Below are 23,448 nucleotides of genomic sequence, written 5' to 3'. Positions count from 1 at the left end.
GATTTCCAGCAGGTTCCATTGGTTCGCCAAATAGTCCTACCCCAAACTCACGTCTTTGGTTGAGTCATTGTTAATTTGTTGTGATACTCGAGCTGATTTCAAAATAATATACTAATGTTACTATTTCTATTAATTAGTAACATAAATGTTATGAATATGCTACATATGATAAATGTTTACTCTCTTTGGGGGAATCAACCTATGGCTTATTTTCAGTTATCTTTGCATATTGAGTCTTTGCATTCCAGACCAGTAAAATTAAAATCAGTTTGCTGCAAGCATAATTTTAGCTGGATGCCACTGACAGATCTACAGAAACAAGAGAGAGTAGTTTTTATCACTGTCGAAACTGTGTGGGATGTTTCTCCAATAGATTAGCCCTGAGTCAGCCAGTGAGGTGAATGAGGTGAGTTTGTTTAGCATTGAATAAAGACCCTGTGAGGAACAAGCTTTGTGTAAGAACAGCAAATAACAGTTTCCTGTTAGTTGGTTGGTCATCTGTTGAATGTGTGAAAGCAATGTTATACTAATGATTGACAGTTGTCCAGCATGTAATTTAAAGAAGTTTTTTCTTGTATTTTGATGCATGTGTTTAATATGCTTTTCCTAGCTTGAGTAATTCAGTTAATCTGCTGTAAATCACTTTCGGGTTAAGGGGATGTACCGTTCTAACAAGTTCGATCCTTGACCTCTTATGTGTTTCTCACATTCTCGCCTGTTGACGACTAAGGCCCCCTTGGTAAAACAAACCATGTCAATCAACCCCAAAACCAGACCATGAACAGAGCAGCAGGTGAACAAGAAGAAACAGAGGGGGTGTAAATAAAACACAAACAGAAAAGTTCGTTAGATAACATATTTTGTGGCCGCTGAAAACAGCATCCTGTGCAAGACAGGAAACATATGAATCAGGAACAATCTGCAACGACACCATTTCGCACAAAAGACTATTTCCTAAGAAAAGAGATGGTGAGCAGAGATGTGTGTTCATACAATAGCAGGACTTGTGGTATGTGGTGCTTAGGTGGTGTAGATCGTAGATCACTGCATCATTCACATCATCATGCTGCTTGAAAACTTATCCTGAACCAATCGGTGTCTAGAGAAATTCTTAGTGTCAACAATGTGTGATGTTAAAGTGCTGATTCAGGAGCAGTTTCGCCTTCAGTTTACTACGCAAGCTGGTTTTCCTGTTTTGCCCATGCGGGTCTTTTTATTGCTGTACCAGAGCAGTGTTGAGCATTGTTGCTACTGCTTCCCTTCTGACATTCCTGCACTGATTTGAATCTTGGGGCCTACCTCGCTCTCTATTGTTGCCCCTTTCCATCATGCTCGGCTGGACTGCAGCTGCCCTTATGGGCCGGTACATGCATATGGGTGCATAGAGATGCTGACATGAGCCACCAGTGGACTTCACTTTGGACACCGTTGTCTTATTTAAAGGGATTCTCCACTTAAAAATGTAAATTCTCTCCTCATTTTCCCACCCTCTTGCCATCCCAGATCTATATGACTTTCTTCTGTAGATCATGAATGGTGATTTATAGAAAAATAATCCATCTCTGGGTGATGCTTTAAAAACCATGCAAAACAAACATGACAGTAATGAATTAGCAGATGAATCAATGTCTTCTGAAGTGAAACTCTAGGCAGGGATGGGCAACTGGCAGCCCACCACGGCCTGCTGGGTCATATTAGACTCGGATTATCAATTTTGAAACATTTGAAATGCAAGTCACGTAAAGATTGCTTGCAGTTTATGATGTTAATACTCTCTCCAACCTGGAGAGGACGCTAGTTTCCAGCCCTTCCGCATATTAATTTCACCGTAGTAGGACCTGCACTCTAATGAAAACATTTCCTAACATGAGCAAATAATAAAATTTACCATGAAAACACTATTTTCCAGTCAATATGATAAACAGATTATCTTTTTACCAAGTTCAAGGGGATACCACCAATATGTTTGGATTGTTTGGTAATCTGTATTTTATTTAAATCGCCATCACACCACTGCTCACAAAATGTTTGTAAAATGGCAAAATGGTAATTTTTTTAAATATCTGAAAGTACACTCTTAACACCAGTCAGTCAAGTAGTATAATATTAAAGTATTTTTTAATAATAGAATTTTAGTAATTACAAATAAACTTGATAACCATGTTTGAATGCATATTCATCATTTTAACTGAAAATTTTAACTGGACTGGTGGTGGTGCTTTTTTGGTTATTCAGTGTTTCTGTAAAAACAAAATTGGGGGAAAAAAACAAACAAAAATACTGATAAGATAATGATACGAATTCTACTAATAAGAACTATTAGACGCACTAAAGATTAATGAGCTGCTTTTAAATGTGAACCAGTGGATTGACAAAAAGCTAATGCATTATAAAAATCTAAACGATTAAGACACTAAGATGTATTTATATGTTATTTAATATAATTAATTGATAATAATTGTTTAAACTAATATAATAATTGATACTTTTGACTAATCCCTTATCTTAAAAATAGTTTAAAGGCTGAAATGTGAATTGCAGGCCTTTTAAAAAAGTCTTTAAAGGTCTTTAAATTTGATTTATATTGTCCCTAATACCTGTGTACTTACAAAGTAACTACGTGTGTACGTAGTATGTAACCACAGTGTAAGTACACATTGTCACATAGTATCTACATCTGTAATATTTCTGTAACTACACACATGTATCAATGCTCCGAATGGTTTGTGTAAGTACAAATGTGTAGCAGGACATATATCACTACATTTTGTACATCATGTTTAAGAGTAATTGGAACCATTTGATCCAGGGGGTGGAGATGGGTAGGTTTAGGGGTGGAAATTGGATCCAGGGGGTGGAGCTTGGTAGATTAAGGGATGTGTAAAGTGGGAGGAGTTGTGCACCACTGTAATACCAGTGTACTTACATGGTAACTGCTCAGGAACTGTCCACTTAATATTAAGTGTAACATTCTGGATACCTAACACAATTTGGCTGCTGCTGTGTAACATCAAAGTAATTACATGATAAATCTAATATAAAGTTTAACACTTTCTTTACCAATAACTGCTGTTAGTCCTGTTATACATTTGTATTTGCATTGTCAAAAAGTGTTTTTTTTTACCAATGTTCTGTTACACATTTGCACTTGCAGATACCATTCAATGTGTTCTTACATGTGTAGTTACACAAACATAAGAGCTGTAGGTGCTATGTACCAATGTGTACTAACACTGTGGTTACATACTATTTACACATCTAGTTACTATGTTAGAGCACTGGTATTAGGGACACTTAATATAAATTGGGACCCAAAAAAAATGTTCTGTATGAATGTTCTGTAGGCCACTAATAAAAAAAGGACCACTTTACATTTGTTTGTTGATTGTCATCATGCGCAATGACGTCATTTTGAGCCCGAGTTTGTCTTGTAGTGCACATAAGTTTGGCTCACGTCCCATTCGTTTACATGGAGAGTGTGGTATTTATTCCACCAGTATGCAATCAAAATGTTTTGGCTTTACTTTTCAGGATGTGTGTGGCACACTTGATGTCACCATATTGTGAAGCGCTTTGTGAAACTTGTGCATGAGAACTGATGAGGAAGCGCAAAGGTCTGTCACTTCTCATTCAAGTTTCACAACAGGCTTACATCATGCTTGATAGTTTATGGCTTAAAAAGTTTAAAATATTGGTGTTCTTTTCACACACACCTGTTGTTTCACTTCAGAAGACATTTGATCCATCTACTAGGGTTGTATGAATTACCGCATGTTTGATTTGCGTGGTTTTTGAAGTGTTAACTTTTATGGTCCAACCTCAAAGAGATGGATAATTTTTCTAAAAAGCTCTGTTTGTGTTCCACAGAAGAAAGTCGAGTGCCGAGTGATAATTCAAATAAAACTGTGTTCATCAGTAGTTTATGCTTTGTTGAAACACTTCTTAAACCTGAGAGGATTTTTGTAAATCCAGTGTTCAAATGCTGTGCAGCACTTGACCAATGACTGGTCTCCGTGTGAATGTCCACAAAACTGGAAATCTTTGAGTGTTTGTAAGTGGTAGGCTATTTTAGAAAGGAAAATGTAAAAGAGTAAAATGACGAATTAGGGAGAATCAATAAATTCTTAATAATTTATTGCTATTGTGTAAATATGTAATCATGTAATCCATAAAAATATCTGTAGTCTGATTACGAGTATTTTAAAGTGTTTGAAATCTGATTATGTAATCCAGATCAGTTACTAGCCAGCTCTGTTAGCTAGCTAACTTTGGATGTTTTTGTCACATTATGTCTGTATCATTCATCATATTTTGTCAAATCTGTCCCGAGCAGCAGTAAATATAACTGTACCTTTATGGTCAAGCCTTACCTTCTGTTTTCAGCTTTGTTGCCATTCTTTAATGCACTTCAGTGTACTGAAAGTCTGTTTTCTTTATCAGATTAGGGTCCCCATCACATGGTGGCTTCAGATCATCTATTGATAGGTGACCCACATTCATCAGTTGCGACTTGTGTGTCCCCTTTCTGTCCCCTGTTGTCTTCTCTGCCTCTGTCCAAATGGTCCCATCAGCCCTTAGATTCCTCATGTGCCATTTAAGACTGGGTCTTCATCACTGTATCATCACGGTAAATGTGGGCCACTCTGTCTTATCTTGTTTTTATTTAACTTTTTAATGCACACACAGACCTTTGACATGGTTTCTCTTGCAAACAGGACCTTGAGTGTGGTTCAATGTCACGGTCAAAGGTTCTGCTTTGTATCGTTTCATCATCAAGGTTGAAAGCGTTTTACTGTCATCCGATATAAGTTTTGTGTGTGTCTGCGGGCAGAGGTGTGTTATGAAGTAATAAGTGAGTTAGTAACTTTCCAGAGAAATCTGTGATTCTTTCACATTGTTTAGGAGCGGATGTTATCACATGTTCAGTTCACGTCCTGTCGTCTTGTCTGTGCTGCTCAAATAAAAATTTGGTTCTCTTTATCACAAAATGATATGCTCATACATTTGTTTTACATGGTCCTGGGGTTTGCTGGCATTGATTTTGGCCACCCCTAGAGGGCAGACTTGTAAAGAGATTTGAGCGATGGACACACACACACACACACACACACACACACACACACACACACACACACACAGACACAGACACAGACACACACAGACACAGAGTTGGCTCAGTCTGACTATGAACTTATTCTTCTCGTTCTCATGCTACTTAAAGCTTATGCAACACTATTAATTTGTTGGGAGCTAGATATCAAAGAGTCTTTATGCCAGAAATGGGTAACACTGTGGTAACACTAACATAAAAAGACATTAAGAGATTATTTAATAACAATCTATGTGCATATCTTTTTTTCTGCTCACACATTAAGGAACTGAAACACCACATGGCTTGCCTGACATGTTCACACGGAGCTTAAGGGTGTGAGCATTTCCTGTGAATCATTTGCACACACTTTTCTGTTCTGTCACTCTGAGATATGAGTCTTGTGAACGAATAAGGTTATATTCTGTACTGTGGAAGTTTTTGTATTTTGAGAGGCTCTTAAATAGGGCCAACTTATCCTTCACTGACTCTTCAGAAGAGCTTTTAAAACAAACTTTTACAGTTTTTAATGACAGAATACATATATACTCTCTCATTCAAAAGTGTGGGTGGTTGCTAAAATTAATGTGTGTGTGTGTGTGTGTGTGTGTATTTATACATATGTGTGTGTGTGTGTGTGTATATATATATATATATATATATATGTGTGTGTGTGTGTGTGTGTGTGTGTTATATATATGTGTGTGTGTGTGTGTGTGTGTGTGTGTGTGTGTGTGTGTGTATGTATGTGTGTGTGTAATATATATATATATATATATTTTCCAATGTTGACACGAGATGCTTTGAAATGAGAAAATGTGTTTATATTAGGAGTCATCCATAACTCCATGTTCTTCCGAAGAGTCATTTTGTTATATTGAATGGAGGCTCAGACAGCAAGTTAGTGTCAGTATTACGATATCCATTGTCAGCAAAAGCAGCCTGCTTATTTGAATATGGTACAGTGAGTCAGCAGAAAGGCCTGCCATATGCAAAATGCTTCCCAACACAAACTTTCCATTGATTTACCTCAGGACACCTTATATTTTGCCTAGCCATCTAGAAAACGCAAATAGTTCTCTTGTATCACTATATAAATATTCTCATATGGTTTTTATTTGTCCAAATATTCTTCACGTGAAGTGTGTCTGTGTTTTTACCAGAGTAAAGTTTGACAAACATGTCAGTTTGCAGTTTAGCAAAACAAACATGCCACCTAAACTAGTTTACCCACTGCCCTGCTGTAAACTGGAAGTGAAACCATCAGTGTGTGTGGGCGTGAGACATTTCAGCTGTTTGTCTGCATGCCTTTTGAGGTATTATTCTATCCTTTTTTTAAGGGAAATGCGTAAGGGAAGTTATAGATAGAACTATGTATGTGTGCATAAGAGGGGAGAATTGTGTGTGTGTGTGTGTAAGAGGGGAATGTGAAGAGCAGCTCTAGTTTTAAACCTGATAAAACTTATCAGAGCACAGCAGCATGCTGAAGATGACACTCCTTCTTACTTTTTGTTATGCACTCCCTAGCCATCACAGATGAGTCCCCCCCCGCCTCCCTTCCTTTAGAAAGGAGAAACGTCTGGGCGTGGTTTGTAGCAGCTGTGCTTTGATTGGATGCACTTCCAGGCGTACATTATCTCCTTTTGGGCACGTCCTTGCTCCCCCCAGATAACACACTCGAGCTGAAAGGCTCCGCCTACTGTTGTCAAATCATCACATCAAAGTTTTCAGTCCATCCTGCATGAACAGACAGGTAGTAAGGTTGTTCTCTGGCTATGTGAAAGCTCAAGTGAACTTTAGGTTACGCTTTGCGAATTGCCCACAGCTGGCCTGTGGCATGTGGAGTACTGGCAGGTGGAAGAACTCAGCAGCTGGATATACAGGTGATCACTTGTACCTTATCTTGGATCTACCATCGACAGCTTATCTGGGTGCTTGTGATTTATATAGACACTTCTAGTTTTAACTGACACGACAAAGAGGAACCTGTCGTGAAGTCCAAGTTTGACAAGCTTTGGTTTTCCTTGGGTGGAGGAGTCATTCTGCGGTCGTCTGTCCAGTCACAGACGGCCTGATTCCTCAGTGGTGATGGTGGGTGGCAGGGCCGTCACTGTGTGCCCACACAGGCGCCTGGAGTGAAAGTGTCACAGTGCAAACATGGAATTCCTCAAGAGCCTCGTTCCCACAGTCATCTCCGGGGACGGCGGGCTGCTGGCGACTGATGCGGGGGGAGTATGTCCGCGGGAGACTGGCCCTCGCTTGCTGAGGATGAAGAGGCTGGTTACACAGGCCAATGAAGAGGAGCCAGATGGATCTGGTCTGACTGGCCGGCCGGCTGTCCGTCTTCAACGACATCTTGCCAAAGGTACCATCATGAAAAAGGAAGGAATGGGTATTCAAACATGATTTTAACTGTGTTGGAGACTGTTTGATTAGGAGGTGTGTGTGCAAGGTGTGTGTTTGCATTTTTATTTGTAGTTCGGCTGTGATATAAGAAATCGCAGACAAGAGGGAACATGCAAATACTTTGTGTAAACTTAAGCTGGTCATTAGTGAGAATTATTCAAATATTGAGAGTTGTTATAAAACCAGGAACATTAAGGTATTTTATGCCATACAAATGCAGAAAGGGAGCAGTATCGTCATGAGTTTATTGGCACTGAAACAGGTTAGTTTTGTTTTGCATAGCTATTTCCAACCTTGAGCTATGACCGTAAGACTCAAAACAATGTGTTAATCATGAAGATGCCATATATGAGGTTTTAACACTTACACTACCATTCAAAGTTAAGGGTGTTAGTGAACATTATTATTATTATTTATGATATTATTATTATAACCATTATTAACAGTTATGGACAAGAACATATTACATTTATTAAAAGTGACAGTTTATAATAATATGAAAGATTTTTATCAAAATATGTCACTATAAGGCGATTGATAATAAAAAAAGTTTGAGCATCAGCATATAAGAATGATCTCTGAATGATCATGTGACTCTGAAGTCTATAGTAATGGCTGCTCAAAATTCAGCCATAACAGAAATAAATTACATTTAGATTTATGCATTTATCAGGCACTTTTATCCAAAGCAACTTAAAGTTCAGGCTATAATTCTTTTCTTTTTTTTATCAGTATGTGTGTTCCCTGGGAATTGAGCCCACGACCTTTTGCGCTGCTAATGCAATGCTCTACCACTGAGCCACAGGAACATTCAAATTACATTTGAAAATATATTCAAATAGACGCAATGCTATTTTTTATTTGTAATAATAAATCATAATGTTAATGTGTTTACTGTATTTTTGGTCAGATAAATGCAGCTTTGGTGAGTATAACAGACTTCTTTCAAAAACATATAAAATGGGACCGACTCTAAACTCTTGAACTGTAGTGTATGTAGACTAGAGATAATGTTAAAGCACTGCTAACTGGAAAAATACAATGCTCTTCAGATCAAAATTGACTTTTAAAGTGCCAAATTTGGTTATGGATTTATTGGTGCATATTATTTAAAATAAATAATGACTAATCTTTCATCAGATGCGTCTGTCACCAGGCTCTTCCCACTAACCACCATGCATCACATATATAGACTGCTTTTAATGATCCATTCATCTAGTCAATTCCCAATGGATAAAGTTACACCCTTATTCTTTCCTTTCGCACTTCCAGTTTAATTTGGAAATCTGTCAGATTATGAAGTGAATTTTTAGGCCAATGTACTAAAAAGAAAAACAAAGTTGACCCCGGGTGCTTATGTGAAAGAGACTGATTGTTAAGTTGTATAAGGTTCTGCATTTAATCAGGCAGTACAGTGTTTGTTGACACGCTCATAACTTGGCTGCTGGAAGCAGATGAATGCGTTTGTGACCATAAATGTATTGAAGCTTCAGCAGCACATCTCCCTGATAGGGTCATATGGGGATAAATGAGGATCTTTGTGTGTCATTCATGGCTGATCCAACTACGACCACTCTTCTTGGTATGTCAGCTCCTTGGTTACAGAAAAACAGTGTGGGGAGTGTGATGTTGCACCACTGCATGTGACTCTGCATTCAAAATGCAAACTGACCACCACGCATTCAAATATGATGGAAAACACCAGTTCAAAATGGACCAAGAGTTTTTTTTCTGTATCCTTCGAAGGTTGAAGCCAGAGCTTCACTCAGTATGTGCTGATAAAGTTATTACATGGGTAGTAGTCAGTTTGTGTGTGTGTGTCTATGTTTGTAGGTGTTTACATTGCAACCAAACCACACCTCGCTCTGCCCAAATTGATGAGTCTTGAGTGTTCAGGTGAGGATTTGGGTTTTAAATGTGCCTGCCAGGACATGCTCATGTTCCCAAATGTATTTAAATGCTCCACACCAGTCATTCTTATTCAAGTAACTATATATTTTTTTAAGATACTGCAACAAGGTATCACTACATTTTTTGAAATCATTTTTCAATTAATCTGATGTTTTGCATCTCCCCTATAAACAAAGTGCAAAAATAAGTTAATATTTCTAAAAAGCCACAAACTGTTGAATGATAGTATAAGTATCTGATGCTCACCAATGTTGCATTTATTTGAGCAAAATGCAGTAAAAATGTTAAATATTATTACAATTGTTGTCGATTTTAATATATTTTTAAATCGAATTATTCCTGAATTCTCATCAGCCAGTTGTGCTTAATGTTTCTGTGGAAACCAAAGATTAGAAAGTTCAAAAGACCAGAATTTATTTGAAATAATATAAATATTTTGTAACATTTATAAATGTTTTACTGTCACTTTTGATCTATTTATGGCAACCTTGCTAAATAAAAAAATGTCTTTCAAAAAAAGGGGGGGAAACATACTGACCCTAAACTTTTGAACAACAGTGTATAAAATGATATACAGTGTCTGCAAATTGGTTTGAAAAATGTAAAAGTTTCAAATATAAAGTGATTTGAAATTAAAGAATTCACAACAACTGTTAAAAATAGTTACCAAGAGTTAACTGTTCATTTTCAGTAAGTTAGAACTATATAATTGAGTTGCATGTAAATTTTTTGGTCAAAGTTTCATTTTGGTTGTTTAAAGCATAACTTGGATGTCTAAGTGTATTTATGGTTTTAATTATGATGCGCTCTTTCTGTGGTGCTGCATTGATTGACTGCCATGTGCATATGACACACACACACGCATTTAATCACTAGCTGTCAGGATGAGCTGTTTTAATAATTAAGAATGCTTGTAAGTTCTCTGCACAGCACAAAGTCTCTAATTGATAAAGAAATAGATGTTGGTTATTTTCATTAAATGGATCATATGATGCATTTTTAAAGATCATTATTTTGTTTATATGGTGTAACAGAATATGTTGACATGCTTTAATGTTCAAAAGCACATTATTTTTCAAATACTGTACATTATTGTAGGTCCTCTATGCCCGCCTCTCTCAAACACGTAGTTTTCTACAAAGTCCCTCCTTTTGACAAGTGCAGTCTGCTCTGATTGGCCAACTGACCCAGCGCATTGAGATTGGCCGATCACCGCAAGCACTTGGAGGAAATGTAATGCCCCTTTCCATAATCACAAGCTTCATCTTTCAAAATGTAAAGACAGTTAATAATTTCCTTAGTTTCAACATCAGTTAAAGCCTGAAAGGGGAACAGAGTGGCGTGACAGACACAGTGATGAAGCTTCTTATGTGTTTGCAGTAGTGTTGTCAAAAGACCCGGTACTTCGGTACCAAGTCGGTACTAAAAAAATGAAAATGTGACGGTACCAGGTTTCTTTAAGTACCGGTGGTACCGAGGTCCCGTTCAAACCCGGTTCTTGACGCATACAGCGCTATGATTACCGCGAAGCAGAAGACGCGGACGGAATCTCAAAATCCAGTCACGAAAATGAAACTTACATTTTAATATGGACAGTCAAAGAATTTGTCAAAGTTAGCATAAATTAATCAAATCAAATCTCCATATGGACCAGTATTTTTAAATGTTAAGCCGCAAAAGTTGGTTGAAATCTGAATCCTGCATGTTCTGCGTGTCTCTGTGTGAATGAATGAATGGCAGAGACATGCGGGCTTGTTTACTACATAGCGACCCTCTAAATTGCAAGTACACCACTCGTATATGCTACTAAATCTTCCTTCTGGCGACTAAATGATTTCTAATATTAGCCAATGGCTAATAAATTCTCAGATTTTACTCGCCATTGTGTGAGTTGGAGGCTAAGTATAAGTTTAGCTCAGATATATGTTCACTCGCCGAACGCTATCTGACTGAGCGCTTTAAAGTTTCACTCTCAGTCAGGCGATCTGTGTGATTCTGTTCATCTCAATGGATGCACAACGCACCTGTGTTTAATGTACCTCTAGTGTGAAGGTGCACAGATCGCTGTCGCTTTCTCTCACACACACGCAGAGACCGAGAGAGAGAATTGACGCACTACATTTAAACTATTCTTGGTTGTATTTTCCTGTCAAAATAGTGGCATATCTATGGAAATCTTCAGCTTTTAAGAATAGCTGGGTTTTCCTATAACGTTAGTGTGTGGAGTTAATGCGCGAATGGCAATCTCATTGGCTGGCGCTCACCTATTATCGTTCGTTTTGATTTCAGCAAATCAGTTCGAGCGAATGCACAAAACCTGATTAATATTCATGAATCCAGCAGCTAATTAATCCTTAGTAATCTTTAGTGTGTTTTTAAAGTTCTTCTTATTAGAATTTGTATCAATATTATCTTATCAGTATTCTTGTTAGTATTTCTCACCTCCTTTTTTTTTTTTTTTACAGAATCACTGAATGACAAAAAAAAGCACCACCACCATTCCAGTTAAAATGTTCCGTTAAATTGACTAATATGCATTTAAACATGGTTATCAAGTTTACTTCTAATTACTAAAGTTGTAATTATATATCAGTCTGGCGAGTAAACTAAAATATTTAACGGCCAATGGCGATTCAATTGCAGAGGTGTCCGTAGAGGGTTGCATAGACTGAAGCGCGTGACATTTGCAGTAATTTCAGCATCTGCCATCTCAGTGAGGACATAAATACATAAACAACATCACCAGAACTGTTGTGAGTCACTTCACAAGCATTTTACCGTTTCATTTGAGTAAAACCAGTGTCAGTTTAAAGGTATTCACGGCAACCCGTCAAAATAAGTTCATTTTTACAAGAAGGCATTGTGCTAGAAATATTACTATTATTTAGTAGAATGTATGTGATACTGCTACTACTGTTGAAAAAAATTAATAAAGCTTTTTAAAGAAATAAATCACACAATATTTCTTCCATTTAATTTTAATAGCAAATCCTTTATTTACCAAAAAAAAGAATGTGTTCAAATTTCATTAATTAAAAGACAAATAAAATTTGGGTGAAACTTGTTTACTGTTTTTTGTATAATTGTATTACTTGTAAAAAAAAAAAAACTTTAATCATAATTTTAAATAACTATAAAGATTGGCATTGGTTTTATTTTTAGTGATAAAAAGTGTTTTTTTTTTTTTAGCATATTGTTTTGCTTTGGTACCGAAATTGGTACCGAGGACCGTGGATTTTCACTGGTATCAGTACCGAATACTAAAATTTTGGTACCGTGACAACACTAGTTTGCAGAACACAAGCCTCAGACAGCTGACTCCACTGTGATGCGAGTGACCCTGTCTCTCTCTCTCTCTCTCTCACACACACAGACCGCACACACAACACGCAAAACTCCACATTTGAACAGTCAACAGCAAATACTTAAATTAAAAATAAAACACAATTACAGTAGCTGATTCAGAAGCGCTAGATTGTCATTGCAAAGTCAGAATGACCTCTCCTAGGTTCACAAACGGTCGTCCATAAAATGCATTGCTGTTCTGTTGTAAGTAATCTTAGGGAAGTCGTGGTCTAATGGTTAGAGAGTCGGACTCCCAATCGAAAGGTTGTGAGTTCGAGTCCCGGGCTGGCAGGAATTGTGGGTGGGGGGAGTGCATGTACAGTTCTCTCTCCACCCTCAATATCACGACTTAGGTGCCCTTGAGCAAGGCATCGAACCCCCAACTGCTCCCCGGGCGCCGCAGCATAAATGGCTGCCCACTGCTCCGGGTGTGTGCTCACAGTGTGTGTGTGTTTGTTCACTGCTCTGTGTGTGTGCATTTCGGATGGGTTAAATGCAGAGCACAAATTCTGAGTATGGGTCACCATACTTGGCTGAATGTCACTTCACACTCACACTTTAAAGATTACTAAATGCATCTACTTTTGGAAGGCCAAAGAAAGTGCTTTTGCTTTCACCTAGATACCCACAGCATCTCCCTGACATGCTGCTTCAACACTAACTGCGTTACTGAAACCAAGCCCTCTTTCTTTGCGTGAACATTTGGGCGGCATTGGGCAAATATTTCCACATAGTGATGTAGACATGTGGGGGCGTGTTTGAATGAGCCATATTAGGGGGCATGGCAGAGTCTTAACTTTGATAAAGAATATCTCTTTGGTGTTAAGACTTTAGTCTTTGCAACTTCAGGGATCTTTTCTATGCACAATCAACTTGTAACACTCCAAAGAGTAAGGAAAAATGGAAATCGCATCATATGACCCCTTTAATGATTTTTAATTAGTTTTTACACAAACATTGTACCTTTCAAAAGTCTCTCAAATGTATCTCATTGTTTTAATTATAGTACAGTTTTCCTTTGCAGTAACTAGTGATAGATTTTTAAATAATCACCCACCTCTTTGATTTTAGCCAGTAGTTGAACCTCAAAGCTCAAGAGGCATATTCTAGCTAATCGCTTTGATTTGATTCTGAATGGATATTGAATGAATCAGTGTTGCCATTTATTTTGGCAGGAACATTTTTCTATTTGGTTGGGTAGTGCCCATCCCCAGCTCAGCCTGTTTCTTCAGCTGGAGGGCAGCATTACAGACACAATCACATAGACCTACCCTCTTCAGTGTGTTACATAACTGATGTTCTCTGCTGCTGCTGCTGATATTATTGGTGTTTTGCTGGTGCTTCTGTTTATTGTGTATATTCTTTTTATTCTGCTCTGGTTGTTGCTGCATCAGGAAGGATATGGCGAGTCTGCAGTATGTTATGTGGCTAATATTGGTCCCTGCAAGGGCTTTCCAGGACCACTGATCTCAGTCAAACAGACACACTAGCGCTCCAGCCACACCCTCTCTCTCTCTCTCTCTCTCTCTCTCTCTCTCTCTCTCTCTCTCTCTCTCTCTCTCTCTCTCTCTCTCTCTCTCTCTCTCTCTTTTACAGCAGTCATGTGATCAGACTTCACTTCATTAAAGAGCAATGGAAGTTTATCTTGGAAAAATTAGTGCTTGTGCATGTGGTGTTTTCTGTCATGCAGCATGTGATTTAATAATCAGGAACGGGTGAGCAGAAATGCAAGTTAAGAACAGGTCACACTTTTAAACCGTTCTTAAAGTTGAACACTGTAGTTGACAGAGCTTATAAAATAAACAGCAATACATTGTATTTATGTCCTACATTTCTTTCGCTCTTTCACTCCATTTTGCTTGTTTGCTCTTTCACTCCCTTTTATTCATTTGTTCCTTTGCATTTGTTTGTTAGGTCATTGCTGATTTCATTCTCTTTTCATTATCTCATTCTTTTTCATGTTTTACTTTCCTTTTTAATTGTTTGTCCATTCATTCCTTTTTGTTTTACTATTTATTTTTGTATTGCTCTTTTGTTCGTTCTCCCTCTTTAAAGGAATAGTTCAAATTTACTCACCCTCATGTCGTTCCAAACCTGTTTAGGTTTCTTTCTTTTGTTAAACACAAAAGAAGAATTTTGAAGAACCAAACAGTTTTTTGTCCTCATTGACTTTCATAGTAAGAAATACAGTGAAAGTCAATGGGGAGGTCAACTGTTTGATTACTAGCAGTCTTTAAAATATCATTAAGTTCAACACAAGAAAGAAACTTGTACAGGTTTGGAACGACATGAAGGTGAGTAAATGGTGACAAATTTTTCATTTTTGGGTGAACTATTCCTTTAATTCGGTTGTGCTTTAGTTCATTCATTCACTCTTTTAGTCTCATTTTTGGCACACATTGCTGCTTTTTTGTTCTTTGTCTTGTTCCTTTACTTTTTTGATTGTTTCATTTTATATAAATTTTATACATTATGGTTCACTTTATCTTTCAATTCCTTTTGTTCATTTGCCATCTTTATTTTGGTTGTCCTTTTATTTCCGTCTCTCTTTGCACTCATTTGTTTGTTTATTTGTCTACTTTTCCATTTGCTAATTTGCCCACCTTTCACTCATTTGTTCTTTTGCTTGCTTTATTGCTGCTTTTTTCATTTTCTTTCTTTTTCTCATTCATATTCAGTCCCTTCCATTTGGTCTCACTTGTTGTGTTTCTCTTTTATTCTTTCACTTGTTTCTTGCATTTGTTTATACTATTTGGTTTCATTCAGTTTCTTGTCCTTTCTTGCATTTTTACTTTTGTCCTCTTTTCCTGCTTACTTTGTTTCTTTGTTCTTTCCTTCTCTCTCATGACTCGGCGTACTGTATTTAGCAAGTGTTTTGTCAGTTTTTGGGATGGATGGTGTCATAGAAATCTGGTGCTGATGTGTGTGAGTGTCTCTGCTGACTCAGAGGTGTGATCAGTGGAAATGTTAGGCTAGCATGCCCGATGTCCCCCTCTCTCTCTCTCTCTCCAACACACTGGGTTTCACCACTTTGCAATAATGTCTCTCTCTGCAGAGTGTGTTTGTTGCTTTGGTGCTGACAGGTGCGCTTGTTCCTGGCAAGGTGTGCAGTGTCCTGCAGTCTCTAGATTGCACTGCTGCTGATACGGTGTTGTGATTCAGCTGAAATCTTTTAGTGTGGGACAGACTCCTAAACACCAAGTGGTTCATGCAAATTCATCAACACTTGGCTTCCAACATTACTGGAAACAATGTAGTCTTGTGGCCAAATCAGATTTGGTAACAGTACTGTGATCACAGGTTTGATGGATGTTTTGACCAAAAAATAACACTTTGCAACAATACAACACACTGATACCATTGACTGTATGTCAGTACCATACAGCCTCCTTTTCATTTTTGTAAAATTAAATGCAGTGTCTATTGTATAGGTACATTACTCAAATGGACACCTTAAATTCATGAACATTTAGTTAGCATAATTTACATTCATAGGCGGCATTACACATAAGATGAACTTTGATTTAAACATCTAAACCTTGGATGATTCCATACAGGAATTGTACTGTTTGCTTTTTTACAGGTAATCATTTTTCTTCTAGTAAAATAAGCTTGTTAAGATCCTTAAAATGGACTGTCTCAGATGTTTATTAGAGGGCAATAAGTTCAAGTTTGTGCTATAGCTTCTCTGCACAGCTGTTGTCTGGACTTTGGATCATGGGAGATGCAGTTTCACACAAGGAAACATGCTTTGCTCTTCAGCAAATAGTACAACCTCAGACTGTTTGTATTGATCAGTCTCTCTTTCTCCCTGTCCCTCTTCTTCCTTTCATTCTTCATCATTCACCATTTGTCCGCCTTATTCCTTTTTTTGTCTCCCCTTTTTCCCAATACTTGGTGCTATAATGTACAGTACAGGAAATGCACTTTCACTGTGGTCTCATGGGAGTGAAAGGCCTTCACAGACCGTCTGTTCATCAGTGTATGCCCTCCGCACTGTCCAAAAGCACTTACAGTCTGTCTTCTGAAACATCAGCATCTGATCTCTGAACCGAGTGCCTGTGTCTTCTTTCCATCTGTTTGCTGCATTAGATTTGAATAAGGATAAATGTGCTGATCTGGATTTGAATTTGGTTTAGATACTGTCTAGGCTTGGGTTTTATTTAATGTTGTTTTATAGATCTGGATAAGAATATTTGCCTATATGGACAGTGATTAAAAAAACAAGTGAACTTGTAAAACTGCGGTGTTAAATGTTATGCGGCAAAAAGAATTAAAATCATGAAACTTATTCATTTTCACATCAATTTATTAAAAGTTTAACAAAAATTACATGTTTAGGGCCCTATGAAATGTTGATTTTTTTTTTCTCACCATATTATTTATTGTTACCAAATTCTGTGTTTTAACATGTCTAATTGTTTGAATGCATAATTTCTTAATGTAGCCTTATGATTTTTTTTTTCAGAAATTCTGTGTAAATTCTAAATTCTGTGAAAATTCACAATTTTCTGGTTATCAAATGAAGACTTAAAACATTTATTTCATTTATCTTTTAATTATTTACACTTAAGCAAACAAAGGGGAAGACATTTTGTGTGATTATTCCTTAAAAATGTTTTTAATTAATGTTTGTTTAATTTTAGTAGTAGTAGGCTATGTACATTCTACTGAAAAATAGTAATATGTAAGTCTTCAAATCAAACCGGACTTTTATTTTGACGGGTTGCCTTGAATACCTTTACATTTCTGTGTATGTGATGACCACAGACTGTATATATGATGCTAGTATTACTCAAATCAAATGGTCAAATGCTCATGAAGTGACTCTCAGAGCAGTTCTGGAGATGTTCTTCAAGTGTTTACTCATTTAGTGAGACGGCATACACTGAAATCACCTCGAGCATCACGCGTGCTTCAGTATGTGTGTAACGTAATATGAAACCACGTGTCTGCACCATTCATTAAGAGACACGCAGAACATGCAGGATTCATATTTAATGAATTTAATGGGGGGGCATGACCATAATGTATATAATGAAAAAACCTGAAGATTGTTATGAAAATTAAAAAATAAAAATCTGACATGAAAATCTGTCTATGAAAACATGAACACATGATTAGGACAGGTTAGATTATGATTATGATCACGCAATGTTATTAATAAAGGAGCAAGCAATATATGCCTGAGGTGAAGAGTATAGGCTACCAATAAACGGAACCTAATTCTATGACACATCCTATGATAAATCAGATAACTGAGATACATATCAGACGTAACATTAAAACTTGTATCAGCACTATAGGATGCTAAGTTATGCGTTAGAGAGAGCGAGAGAGAGAGAGAGAGAGAGAGAGAGAGCGCGCGCGCTCCCTCCCTCCCTCTGATCCGTTTTCCTGAAAGATGGGCAAGGATAGATTTTACTATAGATTCCTATAACGTTCTCATTATAAATGTATGCCAGATTTGTGCTATATTTTCATCTACGTTATTAAGTGTAATAGTTGTAATTAAGTTTTTTTTTTAAGTTAAAGTTTTATTTTCCATAAACCACCTGCACGTTTTCGAAGCCATATGAATTGAATTATGCCCACAAACATGACGAAAAAAAAAAGCTCGGCTGCATTATTATAACATCAGTAATAAAATAATAACAATTATTATAGAAAAATTAAACACTTAAGAGCAATATCATTATCGGGCATTGCTTATATGAGCATGAAACGAATTGCTGATATGCAGCGATTTCAGCATAATTGTTCATGTTAATTAATCAGATGTAGACTAACTCTTGCAACTTTTATCTGAAAATAAATTTGCAGATGTGTACTTGACCGAAAGTGTAACTCGGATTGCGCTTTACAAACACGAAAGTACAATAAATTCACATTAGTGTCACTATCGGTATTTTTTTATGTATTCTAATATTTAATTAATATTTTGTATTCAATTTGCACTTTCTGATCAACCAAAATATTATGTAAATATTATTTAACAGCATGGAAATCACTGATTATTGCTAAATAATTGAATTACAATTTAAAATATATTTAAGATAAAAACTATGACAAACAAATAATTTTGATTTTCGTCATCTCTACGAATATGTTTAATGTAATTAGGCTACAAATATATCCAATGCATGCATTTTTATTTTATAAAGACCATTTCATTATTTGTCTGATTTAAAAATTAACACACAAAGATACTTTTTCTTTTTTTGCTACTTTATTCAACAGAATTTTTTTTAACAAAACATTGTCTTCCAGTATAACTTTAGCAGCATATTTTGATCCAGCGGTGAAACGTAGTTTTTAAAAGATAATGAAAAAAAGTTCACCAAAGTTTAACCAAACAACTATTATAAGGTTTAAAACAGAGACCAAATAGCCTAGATATTTTAACTATGGCTAAATCTCAAAACTAAAATAATAATATTATTAAAAAAAAAAGGATATTATATTTACCACGACCGGTGAAACCTTCAAATGTCTATTCAAAAAGATAAGTCGGTCTACGTACTCAGATGAGAGCCGAGTGCACAGCCCGTTCACATTTAGTGGAATAAATTCGCTCCGCTGGAACAGATGTTGCAGGAACAGCCAGGTACCACTGGACAAGTATGCTTAGCTTTGTAAACTGATTCTCTTTTACCTTCCACCACAGTTAAGGAAAACTTTAAACCTTCTCTGTCCCTGAAACTAATGGGCAGCAAATCCTTCACCACCATTTCAGTGAATAGCTTTGTCGTCTTCTCGGTTCTGCCTGCGTTGCATTTAGGTCTTACGGCAAGTGATTCAATGCTCGTCTGAGTTGCCGCTCTGTTATCGCCAGATATTTTATGTACAAATTTTAGATGATAGCGCATTGTATTTGTTGTAGATTTGTGTGACAGCTTGGCGCTGCACAGCTTACCCTAAACTGTATTTTCATCATTCTTCTCAAAGGGAAGCCAGCCATCACTACGTGACTTTGAGGCCATGATTATCTGTCTTCTTACGTCTTTTGAGGCATCAAGTGGGAAGCTAGCCAATCCGAGCTCAGGGTGCCACCCAACGTGCTGCCATAACCAATCAAAAAAAAAAAAAAAATTTGATCATCATTTATGTGATCGATCATCGCGGTCGAGTACTCGAGTACTCGATCACTGTTGCACATCCCTACTATAAACCTGAGATGGGGTTTGATCTGGATTAGAACCTGGTTTATAAACTGGATGGGATCGAGTTTGTGTTTCTTCTCTGGATCAGAATCTGATTTAGTGATTGTAAACCTGAGAAAGAGTTTGAGTTCAGAATCTGTTTTAGTTACTGTAAACCTGGGCTTAAGTTTGAATCGGTATGTTTATATCTTGCTCAGAATCTGATCTAATTAACCTAGAGTTGGATTTGACTCTGCGTGATTTGCTGTATATTAAAGTAGTTTGTGAAAGTCGCACCCTGCTGACAATAGAAAAGCATTGCTGCTGTGTTGAGCAGGATCCTACTGTTTAGTGTTTACCCTAAACTGTGTATTTGAGAGAGAGATGGCAGTCTTTGGCCATCATGTGGACTGACTTATTTTACTGGGTGTGGTGCATGTGGGAACAGCCGGTTAGCAAACCTAACTTACACAAAAGTGCCAAGATGATCTGACCTATCCAGAATTCTTAAGTCTTTGTGGTCTTTTGCTTTCGTACTAATTACATGGCATCTAGGGCTGGGATAAACGATTATTTTTTAAACGATTAATCTAGCGATTATTTTTTCGATGCATCGATTAATCTAACGATTAATTTTTCAGACCGATTTGATTTCGATTATCTCCCCATTAATTGACTACTAACAATTTATACATGTTGATTTACATATCTGAATGAAAAAAAAACATCAATTCCTTAACATTGCAATATATGTTTATTGCTCTTAAAATTACAAAATAAAAGACTGACTAAGAATGCATTACTTTGCACTTGTATAGAGATAGCATTCAATAAAACCTTGAAACCTTGAAAACACATAGCTTACTGAAACAAGCTTACTGAACACATAGGGCCTAGCCTACTGAAAAAAGAAGTTCTTTCAGATAAAAATAACAACAACTTGATGTCTAGTATTAATAAAAAAGGTCACCCAAAATACTTGTTTAGAGCAATTGAAAGAATACAGTATGTAAATGTAAACTTGAGGGCTTTAAGCTAATACAGAGAGTGCTTTTACAAAAAAAAATTAACAGTGGGAGCCAGCAGCCTCTCATAGAGAAAAAAAATCTCCGAATGCTCCACGTGAAACTTTGGTGTTCCGCCCTTTTTCTATCGTGTCTAATGATTTTGGTTAATATGCACAAGGGAGGGAGAGAGAGAGAGAGAGCGCTCGTGTAGTTTAAAGACTGTGAGTGCACGAGCGCGCGTGAAACTTTGGTGTTTCGCCCTTTTTCTATTGTGTTTAATGATTTTGATTAATATGCACAAGGGAGGGAGAGAGCAAGAAGCGCTCGTGTTGTTTGAAGACTGTGAGTGCGCTCGCAGCCGGGGCTCTCTCTCGTACGCGCTCTGTCACTGTCACTCACCGATCAAATAAGGCTTTGACAGCCGCCAAAAAAAAAGATCAATGCAGAAAAACCCCTGGATTGGTTATATAACGTTGGACAGAATGTTGATCCGGCCATCGCGTATATTCAGCGCACATAAGGTAAACGTTTTGCAAACGTTTTTTAGAGAAATAAAAACAGGTCGACGAATCGATGCGCATATTTTGCGTCGACGTATTTTTTGCGTCGACGTCACCGATGACCTCGACTCGTTGTCCCAGCCCTAATGGCATCTTTTACTCACTCAATCACCAATTGGAGTGGCTCTGTTCAGCGTATTCTTTAGCGTAACTGCATGTAATGTTTTTGTCTGTGCATGTGCGTATGTTTATTTTTGTGTGTGAGTGGAATCTCTGTGCTGCAGTCTCCACAATACGGCCTTTTATACCCAGTGTTTGTTTACAATGCTGCCTTCTCGCTTTACATAACTCCAGCAGGGAGGGAGAGTCAAGTGATTGAGAGAGAGGGTGAAGGAGACGGATATAGAGAAAGAGAGTTGGGGGGAGGGAGAGAAAGAGAGATTGTGAGTGGTATCAGTGGAATCTGTTTGTGTGCACTCTTTTATCTCATCTCGAGCCTCTGGTCAGATGATGTCATGGTCTAATGTCTTTGTGATCAGAGGTGACAGGACGTTGGAGATGGAGGATGGTTATTTTTTGAACTGGATATCGCCAACCACCTTACATTTACCTTTACACAATTGGATGGCACAGTTTAATATAGCTGTATCATAATTGGATCATGGTTGAAACTCTGCCAAAAGCGCAAGATATCTTTTTCCATAGATGTGGGATCAGTTTCAGCATCTCTTCATGCTGTTTTTCTTTCTTTTCTTTTCTTTTCTTTTCTATGGCACATCATAGAAGTGGCTCTGGGAAATGCTGGTTGCAGAGTTTCTGTTTATAGATGACCTGATTCTTCATGGAGCCATTCTTGAATTGAATTAAATTGTGATTGAGAGATCTAAAAAATAAATAGTTGCCTTCTATGCAAACATTAGGTGTGTGTGTGTGTGTGTGTGTGTGTGTGTGTGTGTGTGTGTATGTATGTGTGTGTATATATATATATATATTTGCCGATGGAAGCAGAAAACATTGAAAACATTGCAACTGTGTTTTAAAATACAACAACGAGCACCACAAAACCATTTAAAGAGAACTTCAGCGGGCATTGGAAACCGTCAACAAAGTAAAATTATCTCAAACATATGGTGTGCTCTCTGCATTTTATCAAATGATCATAATCACATCTATTATCTTTATAATCCTGCTACTAGCATTTTATTCAAACTAAACCCACCTTAATTCGGGTGAGAAATGTTTTTTTTTTTTTTTTTAATTTTTAAGTGGGCTTTGCACATTTTGTTATACTGGTGACTGCTTGCCACTGCAATAGACGCATTTTGCAGAATTAAGGTTAACTATTAATTGATCGTTAATTTAAACGACGATCGATCATGGAAATGATCAAAACATTACATCACTACTTCAAATATCAAGTGAGTAGGAGTCCAGCAGATCACAAAACTCATGGCTTGGAATCATATTAAAGATTTAGAGCCACAGATCATATATATATATATATATATATATATATATATATATATATATTTGTAATTAATAATATTATTATATTTTTTTATTATTATTTTTTTTTTTTTGACTCTAGGTAGGCTACCTTTTCAATACAACAGCAAAAATTAGTAGCAAAACTAATATAAAGGCAAACATTATTAAAAGCAAGTGAACCATCAGTAATAAGAACAAATAAACATTTCAAGCACAGATAAAATATAACAAAGCTACAAATAAAGTAAGGTCTAACATTAGTTTTTATTTACAGAAATGAGAGCCCTACTGTTTTCCCAAAGAAGATGGATATTTCATTTATCATTTTCATTTATATCCACCAATATAACAATTAATAGCATTATTTACTTCTGTTTATTTTGCACCCAAAAATTTGAATAATAATATGAAAAACCAGCATTAGACTTTTGACCTGAAACATGGAGATATTTTTAGGTTTTTCATATTTTTTTTAAATTGTTGAATCTGTCGTGTTTTGAATAGATTGTTGAAACCATTTGAACTGAACTCTAGTTATCTGTTTTTGCTATGAAACTATG

The 23,448-nt window shown here is 36.8% G+C and overlaps 1 protein-coding gene across 2 annotated transcripts in view; it reads left to right on the top strand.

Annotated features, from left to right (window-relative positions):
- Positions 1–23,448, top strand: part of fryl (furry homolog, like) — a 101,646-nt gene that overhangs the window by 19,934 nt on the left and 58,264 nt on the right. The window contains exon 1 of one of the 2 annotated variants that reach the window (XM_059512933.1): positions 6,824–7,454. The exons of the other annotated variant lie outside the window; for it this stretch is intronic. Coding sequence (XP_059368916.1) covers positions 7,247–7,454 — 208 coding nt within the window. The 5' untranslated portion in view covers positions 6,824–7,246. Of the gene's footprint in view, positions 1–6,823; positions 7,455–23,448 lie in introns of those variants that run through there. 2 annotated transcript variants of the gene reach the window in all.

This window comes from Carassius carassius, chromosome 27, assembly GCF_963082965.1.
Source record: "Carassius carassius chromosome 27, fCarCar2.1, whole genome shotgun sequence".
Taxonomy (NCBI): Eukaryota; Metazoa; Chordata; class Actinopteri; order Cypriniformes; family Cyprinidae; genus Carassius; species Carassius carassius.
This window is presented reverse-complemented; position numbering and strand designations above follow the sequence as displayed.